This window comes from Hyperolius riggenbachi, chromosome 10 (assembly GCF_040937935.1).
Source record: "Hyperolius riggenbachi isolate aHypRig1 chromosome 10, aHypRig1.pri, whole genome shotgun sequence".
Lineage (NCBI taxonomy): Eukaryota > Metazoa > Chordata > Amphibia > Anura > Hyperoliidae > Hyperolius > Hyperolius riggenbachi.
Window position 1 is genome coordinate 278,895,424 of NC_090655.1, and position 23,375 is coordinate 278,918,798.

Genomic DNA, 23,375 nt, shown 5'->3' on the forward strand with positions numbered 1-23,375 from the left:
ATTGCTGCATCTTTTATCATTGTATTAATGGGACTTTGTTGCTGTCGGGGTATTTCACTGATGACAGTGATATTTGTTGTACAGCACTGAGAGGACTCTTACCCTGTACTGTGAGCACTTTTCCTCTCTTTTCGTCAAAATTGAATACATAGAGGAGGCGAACCAGGACCATATATATACAGTCTTGGGGGGTTATATATTTTTTGCATATAGTGTGCTGGTTTGTAAGCATTCTACTGCCAAAGACTAGCACATTATATGATCACTCCAATCTGAATAATCTCAAATACCTTCTGTTTTAAAAGGGCAAAATTCTGTTTTGCTTAAAATTGAGTCCTTTTAGTCCTTTTTATGCCCTTTACACACTCCTAGGAGTTCTGGTTCACCATGAGCATTATAGGCAATCTGCAACTCATAGTAAAGGAGATCCCACAAACAGTGGCTGCAGTTAGTCTATTCACCACAAGATGGCGATCACACACACGGGAAATGATGTAAGACAGGAAGAAGAGAAGTTGCAGGAAATGGAGAGGACACGTTGTTGGAAGAGGTAATTGTGTGATTCTTGTTATAGACTAGCACATATATGGCTGCTGGGCATTGTACAGGATGTATTGCAGTGGGGGGATCAGTGCAGACATGGGCAAGTATGAGGATAGTAATAGTATGAATGAGCATAGAGATTGTATGCAGCAATAACTGTATATAGGAGAGATGGGGAAGAGAGCATTAGTGTTAGATGGAATGTGAGCAGTCACACAGGGCTTTTCTCCTGTCTGACTCACAGTGCTTGGGAGCTGCAGCCACAGAAGGCACAGTCAGTAGCACCCCCTCACCTCCTGGGCATTAAGCTGCATAATAAATGTATCACTAAACAGAGATATAGAGAGAGGAGGCTTGAGCCAGCACTGCAGTTAGGGTACTTTATTGTAAAAAAGGACACTTACAGTTAGGTAGCAGCCAGATGTCAGAGCAGGTTAAGTGGGCGCCAGGTCTGTGTCCCCCTGCGGACGTCCGTTTCGCGCTAACAGCGCTTGTTCACCGCAATGGGGAAGGTTGGGGGCGGGCTGCATCAACGCTGGTTACATACCAGCGTCACGGCGGCACTTCCGCCTACGTTAGCAAGCCACGCCCCCAATTTCTATGGCAACACATGACGCTCACTTGCCCCGCATAGAGGACTAAAAGCGTCCGTGTAACCTGGCAGCAGGGAATACGCCCACAGGCACGCCCCGCCATATGGCTCAACGCTCGGCCTCCCAGCAGAGGGTGCACTGCAGAGGCTGCTGACAGCAAGCAGCAGTATGCGTGCATACAGGAGACACTTACTATATTAGAGGTCTAGAGTAAAGGGGAACCCCAATGCAAGGGAGGGAGGCGGGAGCCAGGACTAGCGCGCCCGCGGGAGCAACCCCAGATGACAGGTCAAATAGAACATAGAAATCTATAAAAATAAACACCTAAAGGTGTATATATTCAGAACTTACGGAGGGAGAAGAGAAAGAGAGGCGCCAGTGCACACACAGGACAGATACAGCCCGGTCCAGAGAGGAGGAGGAAAAACGTGCAGGATAATGGAGTTGAATATCCCTGTGCGGCGTCAACCACTGCATATCGCCGCCCAAGCATATAGATGGATGAAAGATTATGAGAGGAGAAAAGTGGAGACAGAATCCACGACAAGAAGCAAGGCTCCATAGATGTGGCAAGGCCAGAAGGTTTAGGAGACGTTGCTTAAATCATTCTAAATACATTTCTTTGAGATCATTTTTTGAGGAAGCAAGCTAATTCGTTCTTATCATTCAGTCCAAGGGGGCCAAGTGCATTGGTTTGCATGATCCATCGTGCTTCGTGTTGTAATAAAGTACGTTCTCTATCTCCTCCCCGGTGTGCAAGAGATACGTTTTCCAAAGCAAAGAACCTCAGACAATTAGGGTTTCTCCCATGGCACTGGGCCATATGCACTATTAACCTAGTGCATTTGTCTTTAGATTTAAGTGAACGGAGGTGTTCTTTGATCCTCGTCTGCATCTCTCGGGTAGTTTGCCCAATGTAGTATCTGTCACATGGGCATAATAAACAATACACCACGAATTTGGATCTACATGATAGTACATCTTTGATTTTGACCGGAGTTCCTCCTAAGGTCGGTGTTCCATGTTTCAGGATCTGGTCACAGATACCGCATGTCCCACAGCGGTAGTTCCCTGGATGTTTAAGGGTGTTCAACCACTTGGTCGAATTAGGTTTCTTATGTTCGCTACTCGTAAGCATGTCGCCTAGAGTGGGGGTTCTCCTAAACGTCACCAGGGGGGGGGGGGGGGGGCATCGTAGTCGCCCCTATCAGATGTGGATCTCCCTGTAGGACGTGCCAATTTTTGTGGATGATTCCTTTGATAGTGGTTGCCATTGGTGAATAATCAAAAGCGAACACCTGTCTGGTGTTAGCATTGGGACCGTCCTGTTGTGTAGTATATTGGCGTCGCCTTTTGATAAGTTCACTTCTGGGTCTGGAGAAGGCCCTATCTTTTGCCTCTTCCAGCAAGGCCAGGTCATAGCCTCTATGTTGCAGTCGGGCTTTGAGATCTTCTGCCTGTTCCAGATATTTGGAGTCCTCGCTATTGTTTCTACGGAGACGTAGGAACTGCCCATAGGGGATAGATTTCGTTACCCAGGGAGGGTGGAAGCTCTTTCTATGCAGGATTGAATTTGTGGCTGTGTTCTTACGGTAGCCTCTAGTTACTAGTCGATCATGCTGAATGACAAGCTCAAGATCAAGGAAATTGATATGACATGAATCAATTTCTGCAGTGAATTTCATGTTGATCTGGTTGTCGTTCAGGTAGTCGACAAAAAGGGGAAACTCTAGTTCAGTACCTGACCAGAACACCAGGACGTCATCCACATACCTCGACCATCTCCGCAGGCACCCGCGAAACGGATTCGCGTCGCCATGCACGCAGATCTCCTCCCAGCGTGCCAGGAAGAGATTTGCGTATGTGCAGGCCACCGCCGTTCCCTTGGCGGTGCCCGACACCTGCTGGTACCACTTCTCTCTAAATAGAAAGGAGTTATGGGTCAGTACGAAACGTAAACAATCACAGATGTAATCGCAATGTTCGTCCGTGCGTGTACCTCGTCTGAGATACGACTCAACCGCCGCAATGCCGTCCTCATGTGGTATTCTGCTGTACAGGCTGACCACATCAATTGTGGCCAGCCTGTCCCCCGCACACCAGACGAGGTCATCGACCCCGTCAAGAACATCGATGGTGTCAGCAAGGTGTGATGGCACCAACGATAACAGTGGCCTGAGGAGATGGTCGAGGTACTTTGACAGTCTCTCGGTAACTGAACCGACACCGGAGACTATCGGACGTCCCGGTGGTCTGGTCCTGGATTTGTGTATTTTAGGTAGCATATACCATACTGGGAATCTGGGATGATCTGGTAATAACTGTTCCCCCATTTTCTTGGTAAGGAAGCCTGCCTCTACCCCTCTACGAAGTAGAGACCTTAGTGCAGATACATATCTCCATGTCGGATTGCTATTCAACGGTTGATACACTGTTGTATCCAGGAGCTGGCTCATTGCTTCTTCTTCGTACTGGGTTCTAGTCATAAGTACGAGGTTCCCCCCCCTTGTCAGCCTGTTTCAAGATCAAGTCCTCCCTTGCTCTCAACCACCTCAAGGCAGATAGTTCTCCCTGGGTAAGGTTGTCAGCCTCCTCTCGATAGATCAAGGCCTTGGTTTCTCTCAGAACAATTCTATGAAAGCTATCAATACTAGAGCCTGGGGTGGTTGGAAAAGTGCAATTTATTTACAGGGTCTAAAGGGTGCATGATCTTCTGATACAGGTGTGGGGTCCTTGATCTTATGCCCCTCATTCTCCTCTAATAGAGTCTTTAGGATACAGTCCTCCGCATTTTGGGGTTCCCTCTCCCGGCTGGGTGCAAAGAAACCTAATGAGCCGATGGTTGTCTTAGTGTTGTCCTGTGAATTCTCCTTGCGTGCAAAGAAGTGTCTGATATTAAGCTGTCTGACACCTTTAAAGAGATCAATTTCAAATTGTACAGGATCAAATTTTCTAGTAATAGAGTAATTTAGTCCTTTTTGTAGCAAACTCTTGCAGTCTTCGGCGATCTCAATTCCTGCAATATTAATGATTTCCAGATTTAGGGCATCTTCTACTCCTGGGTCCTTTGCCTCTTGCCTCTGCGTCTCGCCCTCCAGGAACGTCCGTCCCTCCAGGAGACTTGTTTCTGTGGTCTTCCTGTGGTGCTTCCGCCCTCCTCTATGCAATCTGCGCCTAAAGAGACTGATGCACATGGTTGTACATTTTCTCCAAAAGTTTGTGCAACTCCAGGTGTAGATGGTTTACTTGGTTTTGGTACGGGCTTATTGGGTCTTTTTTTATTATTTTTGTCGTCCCCACTAGTCTCAGACCCCGAGTCCATGGTCCAATAGCCTCTTGGTTTCCTGTTTCTGCGTGGTTGGCCTGTGTTGCGTGTGGTGGTGTTCCACGAGAAGACCTTTCCGGTTGCAAAATCGCTTTTGTCTCTTAACAGTTTGCGCAGCTTCCTTTCCTTAATTTCGTTTTGTACGGGTACCAGTTTGTCGCTAATTGTTTTCAAGCTTTTTTGTAAATCCTCTGGTGGTAAGATGGAACCGAGCTGCGTTTTGATGTTAGCGATCTCTTCGGTTACTAATTTATGCTCTCTTTCTGTCCTGGCTAGGACAATCGCCTGGAGCCTTCTAGCGTCGTTCACCTGCTCCTCCTCCCACTCTTCCACAAAGCTCCTATCCTCTCTGTATTCTGAGGGTTCTCGATAGTGTCTGAACCCTCGGGCTGCAATCTTGTCGTCCTCGTATTTCTGTAGTGTGGCCGCCGTCCAGAAAAGTTTCACCTCCCTCTCTCTCTCCCTCCAAAGTTTCAATTCCAGTACCCTGGCGCCCACTGATTTGTTGTGGGAGGAAGTGGTAGAACTGAGGTTGGAAAAGAAGCCCTCAAGATCTGTCCTCCCCTCTGCTATGGCATCTATACCTTCAGCCTCAGAGGCCGCCGTTTCTGGACTTGCCTCTTCTGTTTGCATCACGAAGGTGCTCGGAATGAGTGACAATGTCAGTGTAAACAAGGAGCAATGGAGTATCACTAAACAGATGCTGCCTCCAGCCAGGATGTGCTCCCCGCTCTGCACCCAGCTCTCTTACATACGGTGACTAGACCTCCCGCTTTAGCAGGGACACGTCCCGGATTTGGGGTCCGCTGTCCTAGGCTGCATTTGAGTCCCGGGAAATGTCCTGCTTTTGGCTGTGGGATGTCCCGGCCGCAGGACTCTGGCCACCATCCAATGGGCTGTGCTGTGGAAAGCAGGCATGGCCACCTGGCATCAACCTTACCCCCCCAGCGTGCTTCCCCATTAGCCCTGCCCTCCCTCCAATTGGTGCGGCCAACCCCGCCCAGCCTAACCGCTCAGATCTCTTGGACAGGGAGACGGGATTTTTGAATAGCCAATCCATACAGGAGAGCCCTTACTGATGTGAACTGCATCAGCTCACTGGTAAGAGTGGCACAGAAGCTTCACAGCAGCCTGTGTCACCAGCACTGTCCCTCGGTGCCCCCTTCCCCACGTGTGTGTCCCTCTCTCCCCCAGCCCTGTCCCGCAATGTTTACCCCTCCCCCACTACAGTGTGTGTGTGTCCTTCCCTACCCCAGCACTGTCCCTCAATGTGTATGTGTCTCCCTCTTCTCTCCAGTGTGTGTCCCACTCCCCCCTCCCAGGATTGTCCCTCAGTGTGTGTTCTAGTGTTCTCCTGCTGCTTCTCTCGCACCCCCCCCCCCCCCATGAACCTTCTCCTGTGTGTGATTGTCACCCTTCTCCCCACCCAGTCAGTGTCATCCTTCTCCCTAGCTAGTTTCCCCTCCTCTCCACCTACTGTCACCCTCCTCCCCTTCCAATCAGTGTCACCCTCCTCCCCACCTACTGTCACCCTCCTCCCCTTCTAGTCAGTGTCACCCTCCTCCCCACCTACTGTCACCCTTCACCCCTTCCAGTCAGTGTCACCCTCCTTTCCTCCAGTGTGCTGTATTCCATGTGTGGATGGTAACAAGTACTGAATTTTAACTTGTGTCTGCGGTAATGTTTGCCTCATTTACCATTTGCTGCATTTCATGTGTCCGGACGTAATGCTTGCCTTATTTTCGGGGGAATAGTTTGCTGCATTTCATTTGACCGAGGTATCGGTTGTTGCACATCATGTGTCGTGGGTAACGGTTCTTGCATTTTTGATGTGTTGAAGGTCACGGTCTTTGCATTTCATGTGTTGGGGAAATGATTATTGCATTTCATGTGCTGCAGGTAACGGTTACTGTATCACTTGATGGCCAGAGTTGGCTGCATTTGCTACTTTGGGGTTATTGTTGCAGGATTTGGCATTTGGGGGCTCATGATTACTAAATGATATGCTTATAAATAGCATGACGCAGTTTTTGCAGCTTTATCATCTGCACATCAATGATGCAAATCTCCCGTTTAATCACATCATGGCGGAAAAGCCTCTTTCTCATGTGTTTGGGGGACGTTGCCTAATTAACCCAGAGGCGCTTAGTGCTATACTGATCTGCAGCTGTTATATGCTCCTACTTTTACTGCCTGATGAAGCAGGGTCACACCTGTAAAACGCGTTGCACAATAACTGGAAGTGTGTAAATACAATTTTCTGTGGCTGTTCAAATCAACAGTTCTGTGTGTCTGCTTGGAGGAGGTAAGTCCACCACTACCTGCTCTATACATATATATTTGTAAGATTTTTAGTCCTTTTTATCCTGTTGGCGCCTCTGTTTGTTCTTGTACAATATCTGAGTCCACCCTTGGTGAAGGGATGTAACTCCTTTTTCTTTATGGAGAGCAACTTCTTAATCCTGAGTGGGGACAGGTCTAATCTCCCCACCTGCATTTACAGTGGTTACCTTTGTGGCGACCCGGGTGTGTGAGTATTCTTTTACTTACTCTGCATATTCATCCTTTGCCAGTACTTACTACACTATATTGGCTCTCTGTGTCCTCTCTTTGTAATTACCCTTAGGGTCACTTGCCTAACTTTTGGGAGGAAACTCTGGCTCACTGCCTCACTGTTACAGTGCAGTTAGCTCTGCCCATGTGATGTCATGGCCACACCCATTTTTCGCCATGGCGCACGCCGCACTGACAAAACACACCCCTGCCAGGCAACTGGTATTGCTTAAAAGGAAATAAATATGGCAGCCTCCATATCCCTCTCACTAAAGTTGTCCTTTAAGGCTTTGTGGTTGGTGCCCCCCTCATCTATTCTATTACACGCAGAGCTGTGGAGTCGGAGTCGGGGCAATTTTTGGGTATCTGGAGTCGGGAAAAAATGCACCGACTCCGACTCCTAATGAATTTAAACTGTAATTAAATAGAAAATATGATAAAACGTTCTGTTTCTCAGATAATAGTCCTCATAAATTCTATATACAGTAATAGCTGTGCTTAGCCCACAGAAATGAAATAAACCAATCAAACATCAAACTTGTGCTACTTCAGTAAAGCAGTCTCCGTATTTTTAAAGTCAGATATACATATCTGATTGTGACTGTATATATGATGTGTACACAGGAATCTCTTATATATACTAAATAACATCTATGCTGTAAGAATAAAGCCTGATGTGTAGCCGTGTCACTAATAGAGATAGTCAATGAGATGGAAATAATTCTGATGCTGGTTTATGCAAATGTATGCACTCCCTTTGCTCATGAAATCAAATCATTTGATATGTTGTTAAAATTTGGATTAGTGACTATGAATTAAAGGGTACCTGAGACGGATGAAAAGGAAAGTTTTATACATACCTGGGGCTTCCTCCAGCCCCCTTCAGGCTAATCAGTCCCTCGCTGTCCTCCTCCGCCACCTGGATTTTCTGCTATGAGGAGTCGGTGGAATCCTAACCTGAGGAGTTAGTCGGAAGATTTTTGTACCGACTCCACAGCTCTGATTACACGTGAGCACTTTACTTTTTATTCTTTATTGCTGCTATTGCTCTTTACAGTATAGATGTTTATCTTTATCTAACATTATTGCTATTTACCCCTTCTGGGGCGGCTTGTGTCACTTGTTCACCTGATTTGCTGATTATTTTTGCTGGATTTTCTATCTCGCATATTTTGACTTGTCATTTTTCTTTAGCAATATTTTTTTTTTTTTATTGATGTTTATCATGTGTGATTTGTTTACATTGCATATATAACACTTAACCTATAACACTGGATGAGGAGGACCTGTGATTTTATATTTTGATTATTGATTTAGGACACCACTTTTTTCACCTTTCCTGATTTTTTTCATTGCATTTAATTGGATTGGATTGTAATTTGATAATTGATTTTTTTGGATTTATTGTTGCGGTCATTGTGGAGCTATACAGGGTACTTCCTCTTGTTTTGTGCTATTTGTGTTACCCCAGCACACTCTCTATCCTATTTATGTAAATTCACAATTTAACCACTATAGTGCTGGTCCGATCCTTCTGTTTCCTATATCCAGTACACTATCCAGCCGCTGCTCCTAGTGCAGATTTCATCGAGGCCTCTTTCACAGTGCGACGTTAAAGTCGCACGTTAGAAAATGTTCCAACGCAGACTAAGGTACAGCAATGCAAAGTCTGTGCGACATTCACAGTGCACAAGTTGCTTTGTGTGTAACGTGTAGCAATATTTCGAAAGTTCAGCATGCTGTGCGTTATATGTGGTTTCAGCTGTGTTAGACTGTTTGCACATGCTCAGTAAGGGGAGAGTCCAGTTATTGTTCCTAGCCACATGGCTAATTAATATTCACTGCACTGTAGTGTTGTCCGGATCATGAACGATTCGGATCTTTGATCCAGATCTTTTTTGTGAGTCGAATCCTCAGAATCATCACAATGAACGATTCGGTTCACAGTGGATGTCTGGAAGAAACAGAAAGTGCAGCTTCTGAGCACAACAAGCACAATCTTCCTGCTGCATCTCTCCCTTCCCCATTAGCACCCTCAATGTGCCCTCATTCTCCTGCACCTCTCACTCTGCTGCACCCCTGCTTCCTGCTTCTCTAGTAAAATGATTCAAAGATTCGGTTCAAAGATCCGGATCTTTTCAATGATCCGATTCCAATCATCCGAATCATTGAAAAGATCCAGACTTCCCATCTCTACCAAGAGCAGCATAACGCGGCTCAATCTGACGTCCAACTTCAACACCACCATGCATTGCGTTAGGGGCGCGTTATGCGACCTTAACGTCCCCTAAAATGCAACGTCTTGGTGTGAAAGAGGCCTTAAAGTGGACCTAAACTCTTGCACAGGACAGAAGGAAAACATAGAGAAATGCACCCTGTATGTATCTAGAGAGTCTAACTCCCCCTCATCTGTGACTAATCACAAGTTGTAATTTGATCTCTCAGCTGTGTCAGCTCAGGAACCACTTGTAGTGAGAAGAATATGGGGGCTGCCATATTTATTACCTGTTAAGCAATACCAGTTGCCTGGCAGCCCTGCTGATCTATTTAGCTGCAGATTCTGACTATAATGCCAGAAACACCTGATCTGCTGCATGCTTGTTCAGTGTCTAGGGGTAAAAGTATTAGAGGCAGAGGATCAGCAGGATGCCAGGCAACTGGTATTGTGTAACAGGAAATAAATATGGCAGCCTCCATATCCCTCTCACTTCAGTTCAATCATGCGCTTCACAAAGGCCTGTGTGCCGAAACATTTTATACTGTGATACAAGAAAAATTTGAGCTTTTATAGCCTTTAAATCCAGGTGTAGAATTGGTTGTTATTGATTTTATGTATGTTTCCTGCACCTTTTCAGGGCCTGGGTGCTGACTGGGCAACTCACTAGTGTATTCAATTTATGCTGCGGTTGAGCAATTGGACAAATATATCAATTCCCCACCCCAGTAATGCCATTTCTTCCCCAGTACTGCCATGCCCCACCCCCCCGTGTCCCCCAGCATTGCCATTATCCTCTAGTGTGTAATGTCCCCCACCCCAATAATGCCATTTCTCCCCCAGTATAGCCATGTCCCCCCTGTGTCCCCCAGCATTGCCATTATCCTCCAGTATGTAATGTCCCCCACCCCAATAATGCCATTTCTCCTCCAGTATAGCCATGTCCCCCCTGTGTCCTCCAGCATTGCCATTATCCTCCAGCATGTAATGTCCCCCACCCCCTGTGTCCCCCAGCATTGCCATTATCTTCCAGTATATAGTATCCCCCACCCCAGTAATGCCATTTCTTCCCCAGTATAGCCATGTCCCCCAGCATTGCCATTATCCTCCAGTATGTAATGTCCCCCACCCTAGTAATGCCATTTCTCCCCCAGTATAGCCATGTCCCCCCTGTGTCCTCCAGCATTGCCATTATCCTCCAGTATGTAATGTCCCCCACCCCAGTAATGTCCTTCCTTTCCCAGTATAGCCATGTCCCCCCTGTGTCCCCCAGCATTGCCATTACCCTCCAGTATGTAATGTCCCCACCCCAGTAATGCCATTGCTTTCCCAGTATAGCCATATTCCCCCCTGTGTCCCCCAGCATTGTCATTATCCTCCAGTATGTAATGTCCCCACCCCAGTAATGCCATTTCTCCCCCAGTATTGCCATGTCTCCTCTGTGTCCCCCAGCATTACCATTATCCTCCAGTATGTAATGTCCCCCACCCCAGTAATGCCATTTCTTTCACAGTATAGCCATGTCCTCCTGTGTCCCCAGCATTGCCATTATCCTCCAGTATGTAATGCCCCCACCCCAGTAATGTAATTTCTTTCCCAGTATAACCATGTTCTCCCTGTGTCCCCTAGCATTGCCATTATCCTCCAGTATGTAATGTCCCCACCCCAGTAATGCCATTCCTTTCCCAGTATAGCCATGTCCCCCTGTGCCCCCCAGCATTGCCATTATCCTCCAGTTTGTCATTTCTCCCCCAGTATAGCCATGTCCCACTGTGTCCCCCAGCATTGCCATTATCCTCCAGTATGTAATGTCCCCCCACCCCAGTAATGCCATTTCTTTCCCAGTATAGCCATGTCCCCCCTGTGTCCCCAGCATTGCCATTATCCTCCAGTATGTAATGTCCCCCCACCCCAGTAATGTCATTTCTTTCCCAGTATAGCCATGTCCCCCCTGTGTCCCCAGCATTGCCATTATCCCCCAGTATGCAGTGTCCCTACCCCAGTAATGCCATTTTTTCCCCAGTATAGCCATGCCTCCCATGTGTCCCCCAGCATTGCCATTTTCCTCCAGTATGTAATGTCCCCCACCCCAGTAATGCCATTTCTGGCCCAGTATAGCCATGTCCCCAGCATTGCCATTATCCTCCAGTATGTAATGCCCCCACCCCAGTAATGCCATTTCTTTCCCAGTATAGCCATGTCCTCCTGTGTCCCCCAGCATTGCCATTATCCTCCAGTTTGTCATTTCTCCCCCAGTATAGCCATGTCCCACTGTGTCCCCCAGCATTGCCATTATCCTCCAGTATGTAATGTCCCCCCACCCCAGTAATGCCATTTCTTTCCCAGTATAGCCATGTCCCCCCTGTGTCCCCAGCATTGCCATTATCCTCCAGTATGTAATGTCCCCCCACCCCAGTAATGTCATTTCTTTCCCAGTATAGCCATGTCCCCCCTGTGTCCCCAGCATTGCCATTATCCCCCAGTATGCAATGTCCCTACCCCAGTAATGCCATTTTTTCCCCAGTATAGCCATGCCCCCTTGTGTCCCCAGCAATGCCATTATCCTCCAGTATGTAATGTCCCCCACCCCAGTAATTCCATTTCTCCCCCAGTATATCCATGTCCACCCTATGTCCCCCAGCATTGCCATTATCCTCCAGTATATAATGTCCCCCACCCCAGTAATGCCATTTCTTTCCCAGTATAGCCATGTTCTCCCTGTGTCCCCTAGCATTGCCATTATCCTCCAGTATGTAATATCCCCCACCCCAGTAATGTCACTTACCCCCCAGTATAGCCATGTCCCCCATGTGTCCCCCAGCATTGACATTTTCCTCCAGTATGTAATATCCCCCACCCCAGTAATGCCATTTCTCCCCCAGTATAGCCATGTCCCCCTGTGTCCCCCAGCATTGCCATTATCCTCCAGTATATAATGTCCCCCCACCCCAGTAATGCCATTTATTTCCCAGTATAGCCATGTCCCTCTGTGTCCCCCAGAATTGCCATTATCCTCCAGTATGTAATATCCCCCACCTCGTAATGCCATTTCTTTCCCAGTATAGCCATGCCCCACTGTGTTCCCCAGCATTGCCATTATCCTCCAGTATGTAATGCCCCCACCCCAGTAATGCCATTTCTTTCCCAGTATAGCCATGTCCCCCGTGTCCTCCAGCATTGCCATTATCCTCCAGTATGTAATATCCCCCACCCCGTAATGCCATTTCTTTCCCAGTATAGCCACGTCCCCCTGTGTCCCCAGCATTGCCATTAGCCTCCAGTATGTAATGTCCCCCACCCCAGTTATGCCATTTCTCCCCCAGTATAGCCATGCCCACACTCCAGTATTGCTTCTTCCCCCACCTCCATGCAGAGTAGTAATAGGAGGGATTACATTGGTTTATAGCTAGCTGTCACAGTGTGCTCCAGTCCTCTGCTCCCATTAGCCTCAGTCTCTGCCTCTCCTCATATCCTCATCCATCTACCACTACCAGCACTGCTGTAACATCACTGGAATGGTAACAGTGGGAGGGGGGATGTGAGGAGAGAAGGCCAGCTGGAGAGGAGGCAGAGGGAGGACAGGACTGCAGCATGCTATGAGTATAGTGCACTGATAGCTATAAACCAGCTTATTATGCTTTCCTGCAATACTCTGCATGGACCCACCACCCACAAGTGACAGCAATGGGGAGTGCTGGGGGAGGGGGGTCCTGTATTGGCAGTTTCACCACTGACAGCCATATAACCTAGATTATCCCCCCCCCCTTATTATTTATCTAAAGGCAGCAGCATCCTTTATGGATCACATGACCAAATCACTGAGGATGGACGAGGACCAGAGTCACATGACCGAGAGAATATTCAACCTCACTTTGGAGTAGTGATGCTCGGATACCCCTTTTTATTATTCGAGTTAGGTCAAATTCGAATAGTAAATTATTCGAGGTCGGTCGAATATTCGAGTCGAATATTTTTTACTATTCGATTCGACCTCGAAATTCGAGCTCACTATTTGAGTCGGTATTCGAGCTCATTATTCGAGCTGACTATTCGAATTGGCCTTAAATAGCTTCCAACACTTGTTTTGGGGGTGAATGATGCAAGAAACATCTTTTTTTCCAAGTAACAACAGCAAGTGATTATGTGAGGATGTTCCTTTAAAAAAAAAAAAAAGGTGGAAAGAGAAGTTGTGTCCAAAATTCTGTTCAGTACTGTATATACTTCTTCTTCTTCTTCTTCTTCTTCTTCTTCTTCTTCTTCTTCTTCTTCTTCTTCTTCTTCTCCTCCTCCTCCTCCTCCTCCTCCTCCTCCTCCTCCTCCTCCTCCTCCTCCTCCTCCTCCTCCTCCTCCTCCTCCTCCTCCTCCTCCTCCTCCTCCTCCTCCTCCTCCTCCTCCTCCTCCTCCTCCTCCTCCTCCTCCTCCTCCTCCTCCTCCTCCTCCTCCTCCTCCTCCTCCTCCTCCTCCTCCTCCTCCTCCTCCTCCTCCTCCTCCTCCTCCTCCTCCTCCTCCTCCTCCTCCTCCTCCTCCTCCTCCTCCTCCTCCTCCTCCTCCTCCTCCTCCTCCTCCTCCTCCTCCTCCTCCTCCTCCTCCTCCTCCTCCTCCTCCTCCTCCTCCTCCTCCTCCTCCTCCTCCTCCTCCTCCTCCTCCTCCTCCTCCTCCTCCTCCTCCTCCTCCTCCTCCTCCTCCTCCTCCTCCTCCTCCTCCTCCTCCTCCTCCTCCTCCTCCTCCTCCTCCTCCTCCTCCTCCTCCTCCTCCTCCTCCTCCTTCTCCTCCTCCTCCTCCTCCTCCTCCTTCTCCTCCTCCTCTTATTTCTCTTCTATATATATATTTTTTTTAAGAAATGCAGCTATTTTTGAGCGTAATAGCTGGTGGCGCATGGTGGAAGCGCTATTGTATGTGCTCCCTGGCAGTGGAAACACACAGACAGCAGGAGGTAAATTCAGCAAGAGCAGCAGCAGGAGGAGGATGATTGTGTGGCAGCAGGCAGTCAATGAGGCAGGCAGCGAGACATAATAGGCTGTGGTACCTAGCGGTGGTACCAGGCTGTAAATACACAGCATGAGGTTCCAGACAGCGGTCGTGAAGCCCACATCGTGTCCAATACACAACTGGGACATCACAGTTTTCAACCCGGACACCTCTAAAAATAATATCACAAAGTATTAAAAAGTATATATATATTTTTTTTAAAGAAATGCAGCTATTTTTGAGCGTAATAGCTGGTGGCGCATGGTGGAAGCGCCATTGTATGTGCTCCCTGGCAGTGGAAACACACAGACAGCAGGAGGTAAATTCAGCAGCAGCAGCAGGAGGAGGATGATGATTGTGTGGCAGCAGGCAGTCAATGAGGCAGGCAGCGAGACATAATAGGCTGTGGTACCTAGCGGTGGTACCAGGCTGTAAATACACAGCATGAGGTTCCATACAGCGGTCGTGAAGCCCACATCGTGTCCAATACACAACTGGGACATCACAGTTTTTACAGCAAATTACACATATAGCTATTGTTGGACGTAATAGCTGGTGGCAGAGTGGCAGCAGAAGGTAAATCTGTGTACCCTGGCAGTGGGAAACACAGACAGACAGACAGCAGCAGAAGCAGGAGGAATGGAGGCGTAGTGTGAGTGTGGCAGCAGGTAGGTAGGCAGCGTGACATAATAGCCCTGGTACCTAGCATTGATACCAGGGCTGTAAATAAATACAACAGGAGGTCCCAGGCAGCGGTCGTGCAGCCCACATCGTGTCCAATACACAACTGGGACAACACAGTATTCAACCCGGGCACCTCAGAAAAATTAAAACTTTTTTTTTTTTAATGGTTTACTTTTTTTTTCTTTTTTGACAGCAAATTTAACATATAGCTATTGTTGGACGTAATAGCTGGTGGCAGAGTGGCAGCAGAAGGTAAAATCTGTGTACCCTGGCAGTGGGAAACACAGACAGACAGCAGAAGGGCAGTACACAGCAGCCCACTGGAGGTGTAAAATGTGTGTCTACTACAGGCGACGTAATAGTCAAACTGAACCAGGCTTGCTTAGTAGTGAGCAGGAGCCAGGAGGTGGTAAAGGGTGGTAAGGCATATTAACAATGGTTCCGGCAGCCAGTTCATGTCCCCCTCTCGCCGACAACAGGGGCCAGGAACTCGCCTTCCACCCACGCCTGGTTCATCTTGAGAAACGTCAGTCTGTCCACAGACTTGTGAGACAGACGTGAGCGTTTCTCGGTGACCACGCCACCAGCTGCACTGAAGCAGCGCTCGGACAGCACGCTGGAAGGGGGGCAGGACAGCACTTCCAGGGCGTACTGCGCCAGCTCGCTCCAGATCTCCAGGCGCTTGACCCAATACTCCATGGGATCAACAGGGGCATCGCTGTCAAGCCCGCTGTAGGACCCCATGTAGTCAGCAACCATGCGGGTCAGGCGCTGGCTGTGACCGGAGGAGGATGCTGCTGCATGCACCTCCTCTCTAGTCACTGCTGGAGCCTCTACAGTCCTGTAGAGCTCGTTGCTGAGAGACAGCAGGTCTGTGGGGCGCTTGCTGCTGGATGCAGGCACCTGCTGCTGCCTCTGTGCTGGCTGGACAGTGGTGGTGGAAGGCTGGGAGAAGGCTTCCTCCAAGCGCTCAACAAGGGCCTGCTGCAAGCTCCTTATTTGTTGCGCTGGGTCTCCTCCTGCAGGAGGCAGGAACTGGCTCAACTTCCCCTTGAGGCGCGGGTCCAACATCATGCTGATCCAGATGTCCTCCCTCTGCTTCATCTGGATCACCCTGGGGTCCTTGCGCAGGCACGTCAGCATGTGCGCTGCCATTGGGAAGAGGCGGGCCACGTCTGCTGGCACATCGACGGCAGTGCTGTCCTCCTCATCCTCTTCCTCTGCCGCCTCATCCTCTCTCCACCCCTGCACCAACTCAGCTGCACTGTGCTGATCCCCCTTATCAGCAGCAAGGTCAGGGACCTCCACCAAGTCCTCCTCCTCCTCCCCCTCAGAGGTGGACTGTGCAGCTGCATGCCGCTCCTGCTGGGCCAAGGCTGCCGCTCCCTGTTCCAGCAAAGCATCGAGGGCCCTGTTCAGCAGACAAACCAGGGGCACCCACTCGCACACCATAGCATGGTCCCTGCTCACCATGTTGGTGGCCTGCAGAAAGGGAGCCAGCACTAAGCACACCTGCTGCATGTGCCTCCAGTCATCATCGGGGACGATGGACGGGATGTTGCTGGTCTTGTCCCTTTTCTGAGCGGCGAACACAGTGGCCAGGGCAAAGTACTGGTTGACAGCGTGCTTCTGTTCAACCAGACGCTCCAACATCGCCAGGGTGGAGTTCCAGCGAGTTGGAACGTCAAGGATCAGCCGATGGCGTGGCAGCTCCAGCTCCTTTTGCACGTCTTCCAGGCTCGCAGAGGCTGCAGGCGACCGCCGGAAGTGACGCACAACATTCCTTGTCGTTTCCAGCAGTTCGCCCATCCCCTGGTAGGTGCGCAAGAACTTCTGCACCACCAGGTTCAGCACGTGGGCAAGACAGGGGATGTGGGTCAGGTTTCCCCTGTCGATCGCGGCAACCAGATTGGCCCCATTGTCGGCCACCACCTCTCCGACTCTGAGGCCTCTGGGGTTCAGCCAAATCCTCTCCTGCTTCTGGAGTTTGGCCAACACATGGGTTGCCGTCAGTTTGGTCTTCCCAAGGCTGACCAACTGCAGCAGCGCTTGGCAGTGGCGTGGCTTCACGCTGCTGCTGAGGCGGGGGGTTTGGCCAGGTGTGCCGGAGGATGGCAGAGGATCGGAGGAACCTGCTGCAGTTTCCCTGACCCTGCGGGGTGGCACCACCCACTGTGTTGCTGCTGCTGCTGTGCCCGCTGCTGCTCTCCCATCCTCACCCCTTTCCACCAAGCTGACCCAGTGGACAGTGAAGGACAGGTAGCGGCCTGTCCCGAAGCGGCTGCTCCAGGAGTCCATGGTGACGTGGACCCTTTCACCAACCGCGTGCTCCAGCCCTCGCTCCACATTGGCCATCACAAAGCGGTGCAGTGCAGGAATGGCCTTGCGGGCAAAGTAGTGTCTGCTGGGGAGCTGCCAGTCTGGGGCTGCACAAGCACGCAGCGCACGCATGTCGCTCCCCTCCTGCACGAGCGTGTACGGCAGGAGTTGGGAGCACATGGCCCATGCCAGCAAGCCGTTCAGCTGACGCACGCGACGGCTGCTGGGAGGCAGAGCCCTAACCACCCCCTGGAAGGACTCGCTCAAAAGGCTCTGGCGTTGCCTTTTGCTAGCACGGGAACCAGCGGAGACAGCAGAGGAGGCCACTGAGGACTGGCTGCCAGAACAAGCCTCAGTGTCGGCGGCAGGAGTTGCAGAGGGGGGAGGAGCAGTGCGTTTCCTCACTCCTGCTGGTGCTGCTGGAGGAGCAGGAGGGCGGGTGGCTGCTGTTGCTGCTGCTGCTGCTGAAGGCTGTGCAGTGATGGGTGTGGTGCCACTGCCAGCACCAGATGCCTTCAGCCTCTGGAACTCCTCATGCTGGTGGAAATGTTTAGCAGCAAGATGGTTGATCAGAGAGCTGGTGCTGAACTTTAAGGGGTCTGCACCTCTGCTCAACTTCCGCTGACAGTGGTTGCAAGTGGCGTACTTGCTGTCAACTGTGGGCATGGTGAAAAATTGCCAGATTGGTGACAAGAAAAGCCCCCTACGGCCTGGAGCCGCTGCTTCCTGTCTCCCTGTGGTGGTTGGGGGGGGGGGGGGGGCTTGGGTGCGGCTGGTGGTGGTACTGGCAGATGCTGCTGCTGCTGCTGCTGAGCCTGAGACACCAGCAGGCTGTGGGGCCTGCCTACTGCTGCCAATGCTTGCAATGATGCGCCTCCTTGCAAGGCCCACAAGCGCATCCTCCACCTCCTCCTCAGAGCTGCTGATGATGACATCCCCAGGTGCTGGTGGTGGCGGCACCCAGTCTTTGTCTGTCACCACGTCATCATCATCATCATCCTCCCCCTCCTGAAACATGTCCTGCTGGGATGATGACCCCCCAAACTCCTCTCCTGATGCATGGATGGGCTGCTTGACTGTCGCCACAGTCTTGCTGTCCAATCCCTCATCCCCCAAAGTGCCCATCAGCATCTCCTCCTCAAAATCGCCAACAACAGCAGACAATTGACTCATGATGCCTGGGGTCAAAAGACTTCTGAATGACAGATCGCCAACTGACGGTGAACTGGCCTCCTCCCCAGGCCCTGCTGGGTGGCTGCTGTGAACAGGGGTGGTGGTGGTGAGGGTGGAGGCCTCGGATGCAGAGCTGATGGCGGGCTGCTCATCCTCCGTCATCAGTTGCACCACAGTGGCTGCATCCTTTTCCTCAATGGGACGTTTCCGACCCGGCTGGAGGAAAATAGGAGCAGGTGCTACACGCTGCTGCTGCTGTGTCTCTGCAGCGTGAGTTGCTCCTGCTGGACGGCGCCCAAGGCGTCCACGGCCAGTGGCTATAGGCGGAATGTTAGCCACTGACGCAGCTGCTGCTGCTGCGGAACTGTGCATGGTGGCGCGGCCGCGGCTTGCCACAATGCTGCTCCCTCTCCTCTTGATTCCCTTGCTGCCCTTCCCCTTGCCCAAACCGCGCTGGCTGCCACTTCCAGACATCTTAGATGTTTTGGGCGTAAACAAAAAAGTTTTTTAAAAGGGCGGGTGAAAAAGTGGGGTACTTTAATGGAGTGGGTTGGTGGGTAAGGTGACACTAATCACTAAGTGATTAGATCGCTAAGTGATTACTAGTACAGTACTAATACAAAATACAATAATTCAGTAATCCGTAAGTGTGAAGTTGTGAACAGTGAACAGTGAGTGTGTCCCCTAGTACACTAACTAGAAAATACAATAATCAGATTCAGTAGTAATCAGATGATTCAGTAGAAGGGAATAGAGTGTGTACTGTACACAGACAGTGCACGCACACACACACACGCAGGAGCTATGAACAGTAACAGTGAGTGTCCCTAGTACAGTATACAAAATACAATAATCAATCAGTAAGTAAAGAACAAGACAGGGTAGAATAAACAGCAGAAACACTGGTATAGATGAGAAATAAACTAACAGAGGACAGGAGGACAGCTGCCCACACAGGCAAGGCCCTGAGGCCTAAAGCTGTGTAAGCTTGCCTGCAGCAGCTGCCTGTCTCTATGTAACACACAAGCTACTAACTAAAATACAATCTCTATCTAGCTAACAACAATATAGGTGTATAGAGCAGGTGTATGTGAGCAAAAACGCTAGGTAGTTGACCACTATAGAGCACTTGCTAAGCCAAAGCACAAAGGAGCAGATCTCTCTCTGTACAAAGTCAGGCAAGGACGGAAAAACGGAACATGGCGGCCGCTATTTATAGGGTAGGGGCTGGCCAGGGTCCCCCTCTGTGATTGGCTGCCGTCAGAGGGCCTGGGAGCCCTCTGATTGGCTCTAAGGACATCAATCTGGGCTATGACGCTATTCGAGCTCGGTATTCGAGCTCGAATAGCGCTGTTTGCCAGAATAGCTCGAATAGTGAGTGGGCTATTCGAGTTCACTCGAATAGCCCATTCGAATAGCTGAAAAAGAGCTTGAATATTCGAGCTACTCGAATATTCGAGCTCTGCTGAGCATCCCTGCTTTGGAGATCATCTGTCTAGAGAGGTGAGGAGAATTCTGGGAGGCCACATGACATCACTCTTATCTCTGTTAATAAAACACACCTGACCAGAGAGGTGAGGAGGATTCTGGGAAATCATGTGACGTTAGTGTTTTGATTTTTCCATACAGAAATTTCCTCCAGTGAAGTCTGGTGATCATGTGACCATCACGGTGCCCCCACCTCACTCCCTGATATCTGAGGAACACAACAAGCAGAAGATTCTGGAAATCGCCAGGAAGATAATAGAGCTGCTGACAGGAGAGGTGAGCGGTGCTGGGAATTATGGGATGTTATCCAGTAACATCAAGGGGTATGTCTGGGCGGTGACTGTATCATTGCATGTGTCAGGTTCCTATGAGATGTCAGGATGTCACCGTCTATTTCTCCTAGCAGGAGTGGCAGTATATAGAAGGACACCAGGACCTCTACAAGGACACCATGATGGAGAATCAGGCCCCCCTCACATCACCGGGTAAGAGGAGATTTTCATTTTTTTGTAATGGAGAAAGCAGTGCTTGGGGTCCTTCTAGATCCCCCTCATCTGATAAACACAAACAGACAATGATCTCAATTCACAAAGGGCTGTTTAGCAAAAAAAAAAAAAGGTTGGGGAAATCACACATTCTGTATTGTAGACTTTGTTTTCCAAGTGCACTAAGATTGTCACACATGCAGTAATAGGTAATTTACTGAGAAATGTTGCTTCAGTTCAGTAAGACCTGCTCGGTAATGCAGAAGTCTCACAGCTGTGGAGGAGGTCTCTGCAGCAAGCTGATGTTCTCTCCTACAAGTGTCTGCATAACCCATTCCTGTGTGACAGCTTACTAGAGAGTAAAGGGCTTCCTGCATCCCTTTAGATGTGTATGCATGCCACTAAAGGGCCTCTTCTGTGTACCAGTATATTGATCTGCATGGCTAAGGGGATACAGGGAAGCCTCTTTAAATGTCTTCTGCTGTTGTATTTTTTTTTCTTTCTCATAATTCACCCGGCAGTGCATCTGATCAAATGAGGTGAGTAGCAGGACCAGGTGGCTCTTCCTATTGGCTTTTCCTTAGTCTGTCAATTTTACCATATGCTGATTTCTAGTTATTGACAAGTCCAGCGAGATCTTAAAAATACCCAACCTTTTTTTTTTTCATTTTACCGAATGCTCTAATGTTAGTGAATTGACATTTTTTGAGGTATTCACCGCACAAGCTGGTAATTTACCTCACTAGTCTGTAATATTTACTTTTCAATGTGGTAACACTTAGTTAATTGATCCCATAGTATTCAGTCATTGTGTGTGTTTTCTGCAGATGGATCCAGTAACAGAAACCCACCAGGGAGGTGTACAGGTCCTCTTTATTCCTGGAGTTGTCTACAGGAAGATCCCCCCACCCCCCACCATTATCAGGTAGGTGGAACTGAGTGTCATTAGAGACCCCAAACTATGTGACATTGTTTCCTGTTGTCTATGCTGTTATCTGTGTTCACATTATAAAGTACTTCTTATTTTGTGTGATTAGGGTGGAGAAGTGATACATGTAAGTGCTGTGGTTAAAGAGGAAGAAGAAGAGACGTATGTGAGGAGTGATCAGCAGTCTATGGAGGAGGGTGACAAGATGGGGACAATTAAAGACGAAGAAGAAGAGGCATGTGTGAGGAGTGATCAGCAGTCTATGGAGGAGGGTGACATGATGGGGAAATGTAAAGAGGAAGAAGATGAGATGTATGTGAGGAGTGATCAGCAGTCTATGGAGGGGGGTGACATGATGGGGACAATTAAAGAGGAAGAAGAAGAGGCATGTGTGAGGAGTGATCAGCAGTCTATGGAGGAGGGTGACATGATGGGGAAATGTAAAGAGGAAGAAGATGAGATGTATGTGAGGAGTGATCAGCAGTCTATGGAGGAGGGTGACATGATGGGGAAATGTAAAGAGGAAGAAGAAGAAGAGACGTATGTGAGGAGTGATCAGCAGCCTATGGAGGAGGGTGACGAGATGGGGACAAATAAAGAGGAAAAAGAAGAGACATATACGAGCAGTGATCAGCAGTCTATGGAGGAGGGTGACTTGATGAGGACAAGTAAAGAGAAAGAAGAAGAGATGTATGTGAGGAGTGATCAGCAGTCTATGGAGGAGGGTGACAATATGGGGACAAATAAAGAGGAAGAACAAGAGACCTATCTGAGGATTGATCAGTCCACAGAGGACAATGAAATGATGGGGAAAAATAAAGAGGAAAAAGTAGAGACATATGTGAGGAGTGATCAGCAGTCTATGGAGGAGGGGGACGTGATGGGGACGTGTAAAGAGGAAGAAGAGGAGACGTATGTGAGGAGTGATCAGCAGTCTGTGGAGGAGGGTGACATGAGGATAAAGAAAGAGGAAGAAGAAGAGACGTATGTGAAGAGTGATCAGCAGTCTATGGAGGAGGGTGACGTAATGGGGATAAATAAAGAGGAAGAAGAGACGTATGTGAGGAGTGATCAGCAGTCTATGGAGGAGGGGGACGTGATGGGGATAAAGAAAGAGGAAGAAGAAGAAGAGACATATGTGAGGAGTGATCAGCAGTCTATGGAGGAGGGTGACATGATGGGGACAAATAAAGAGGAAGAAGAGACGTATGTGAGGAGTGATCAGCAGTCTATGGAGGAGGGTGACATGATGGGGACAAATAAAGAGGAAGAAGAAGAGACCTATGTGAGGAGTGATCAGCAGTGTGTGGAGGAGGGGGACGTGATGAGAGCATCTAAGGAGGAAGACATTATTGCAGAGATGAGAATTGGTGAGTGATAAATAAATAGATATTGAATAGCCTTACTAAACTGACTAACAGATATGTCCCTGCTGGGCACAGTACAGATCATCTTCCTCTCAGTATGTGGGGTAATATTACCAGAGTTTCATGAATCTACCCCTTTGATACAATGTAAAGCAGTCAGTGTGCAGCTTGTATAATGGTGTAAATTTGCTGTCCCACCAACATAACTCAACACACAGCCATTAATGTCTAATCCGCTGGCAACAAAAGTGAGGACACCCCTAAGTGACAAATGTCAAAATTCTACTCAATTACACATTGCAGAGCCCAATCCAATTCACCTTTTTCCTAAGTTTTCTCCTTGGTGATATTTTCATATATTATCAATAAATGGCCTTTTAAGCCACCAGCAGGCAACAAAAAATCTTACTAAGATTATAAATGCAAAAGTTTGGATGTTTGTTACTCGATCACACAAAACTAGCTGATCGGATTAGAATGAAATTTGTCCCACACATAGTACATCACCTGGAATAACATATAGGATACTTTTTATCCCCATAACCAAAGAGTGGGCGGAGACAAATACAAATTTCACTAGGAAAATGTAAACTGCAGCCATTCTTACACTGCTAATGGCAGGGTTCTCAAACTTTGCACAGTTGGTCACTGGGTGACTGGGATTAATATTCAGGGAAGTGGGTGGAGCCTACAAAAGCCAGTCAAAATTCAGCTATTGATTTTTAAAGGGAATA

The 23,375-nt window shown here is 48.9% G+C and overlaps 1 protein-coding gene across 1 annotated transcript in view; it reads left to right on the forward strand.

The window, feature by feature from the left end:
* The first annotated feature begins 499 nt into the window (after nucleotides 1–499).
* Nucleotides 500–23,375, forward strand: part of LOC137535449 (zinc finger protein 208-like) — a 292,522-nt gene continuing 269,646 nt past the window's right edge. Inside the window, exons 1-5 of the mRNA XM_068257277.1 lie at nucleotides 500–550; nucleotides 20,003–20,137; nucleotides 20,268–20,346; nucleotides 21,174–21,271; nucleotides 21,384–22,644. Coding sequence (XP_068113378.1) covers nucleotides 20,313–20,346; nucleotides 21,174–21,271; nucleotides 21,384–22,644 — 1,393 coding nt within the window. The 5' untranslated portion in view covers nucleotides 500–550; nucleotides 20,003–20,137; nucleotides 20,268–20,312. The remainder of the gene's footprint in view (nucleotides 551–20,002; nucleotides 20,138–20,267; nucleotides 20,347–21,173; nucleotides 21,272–21,383; nucleotides 22,645–23,375) is intronic.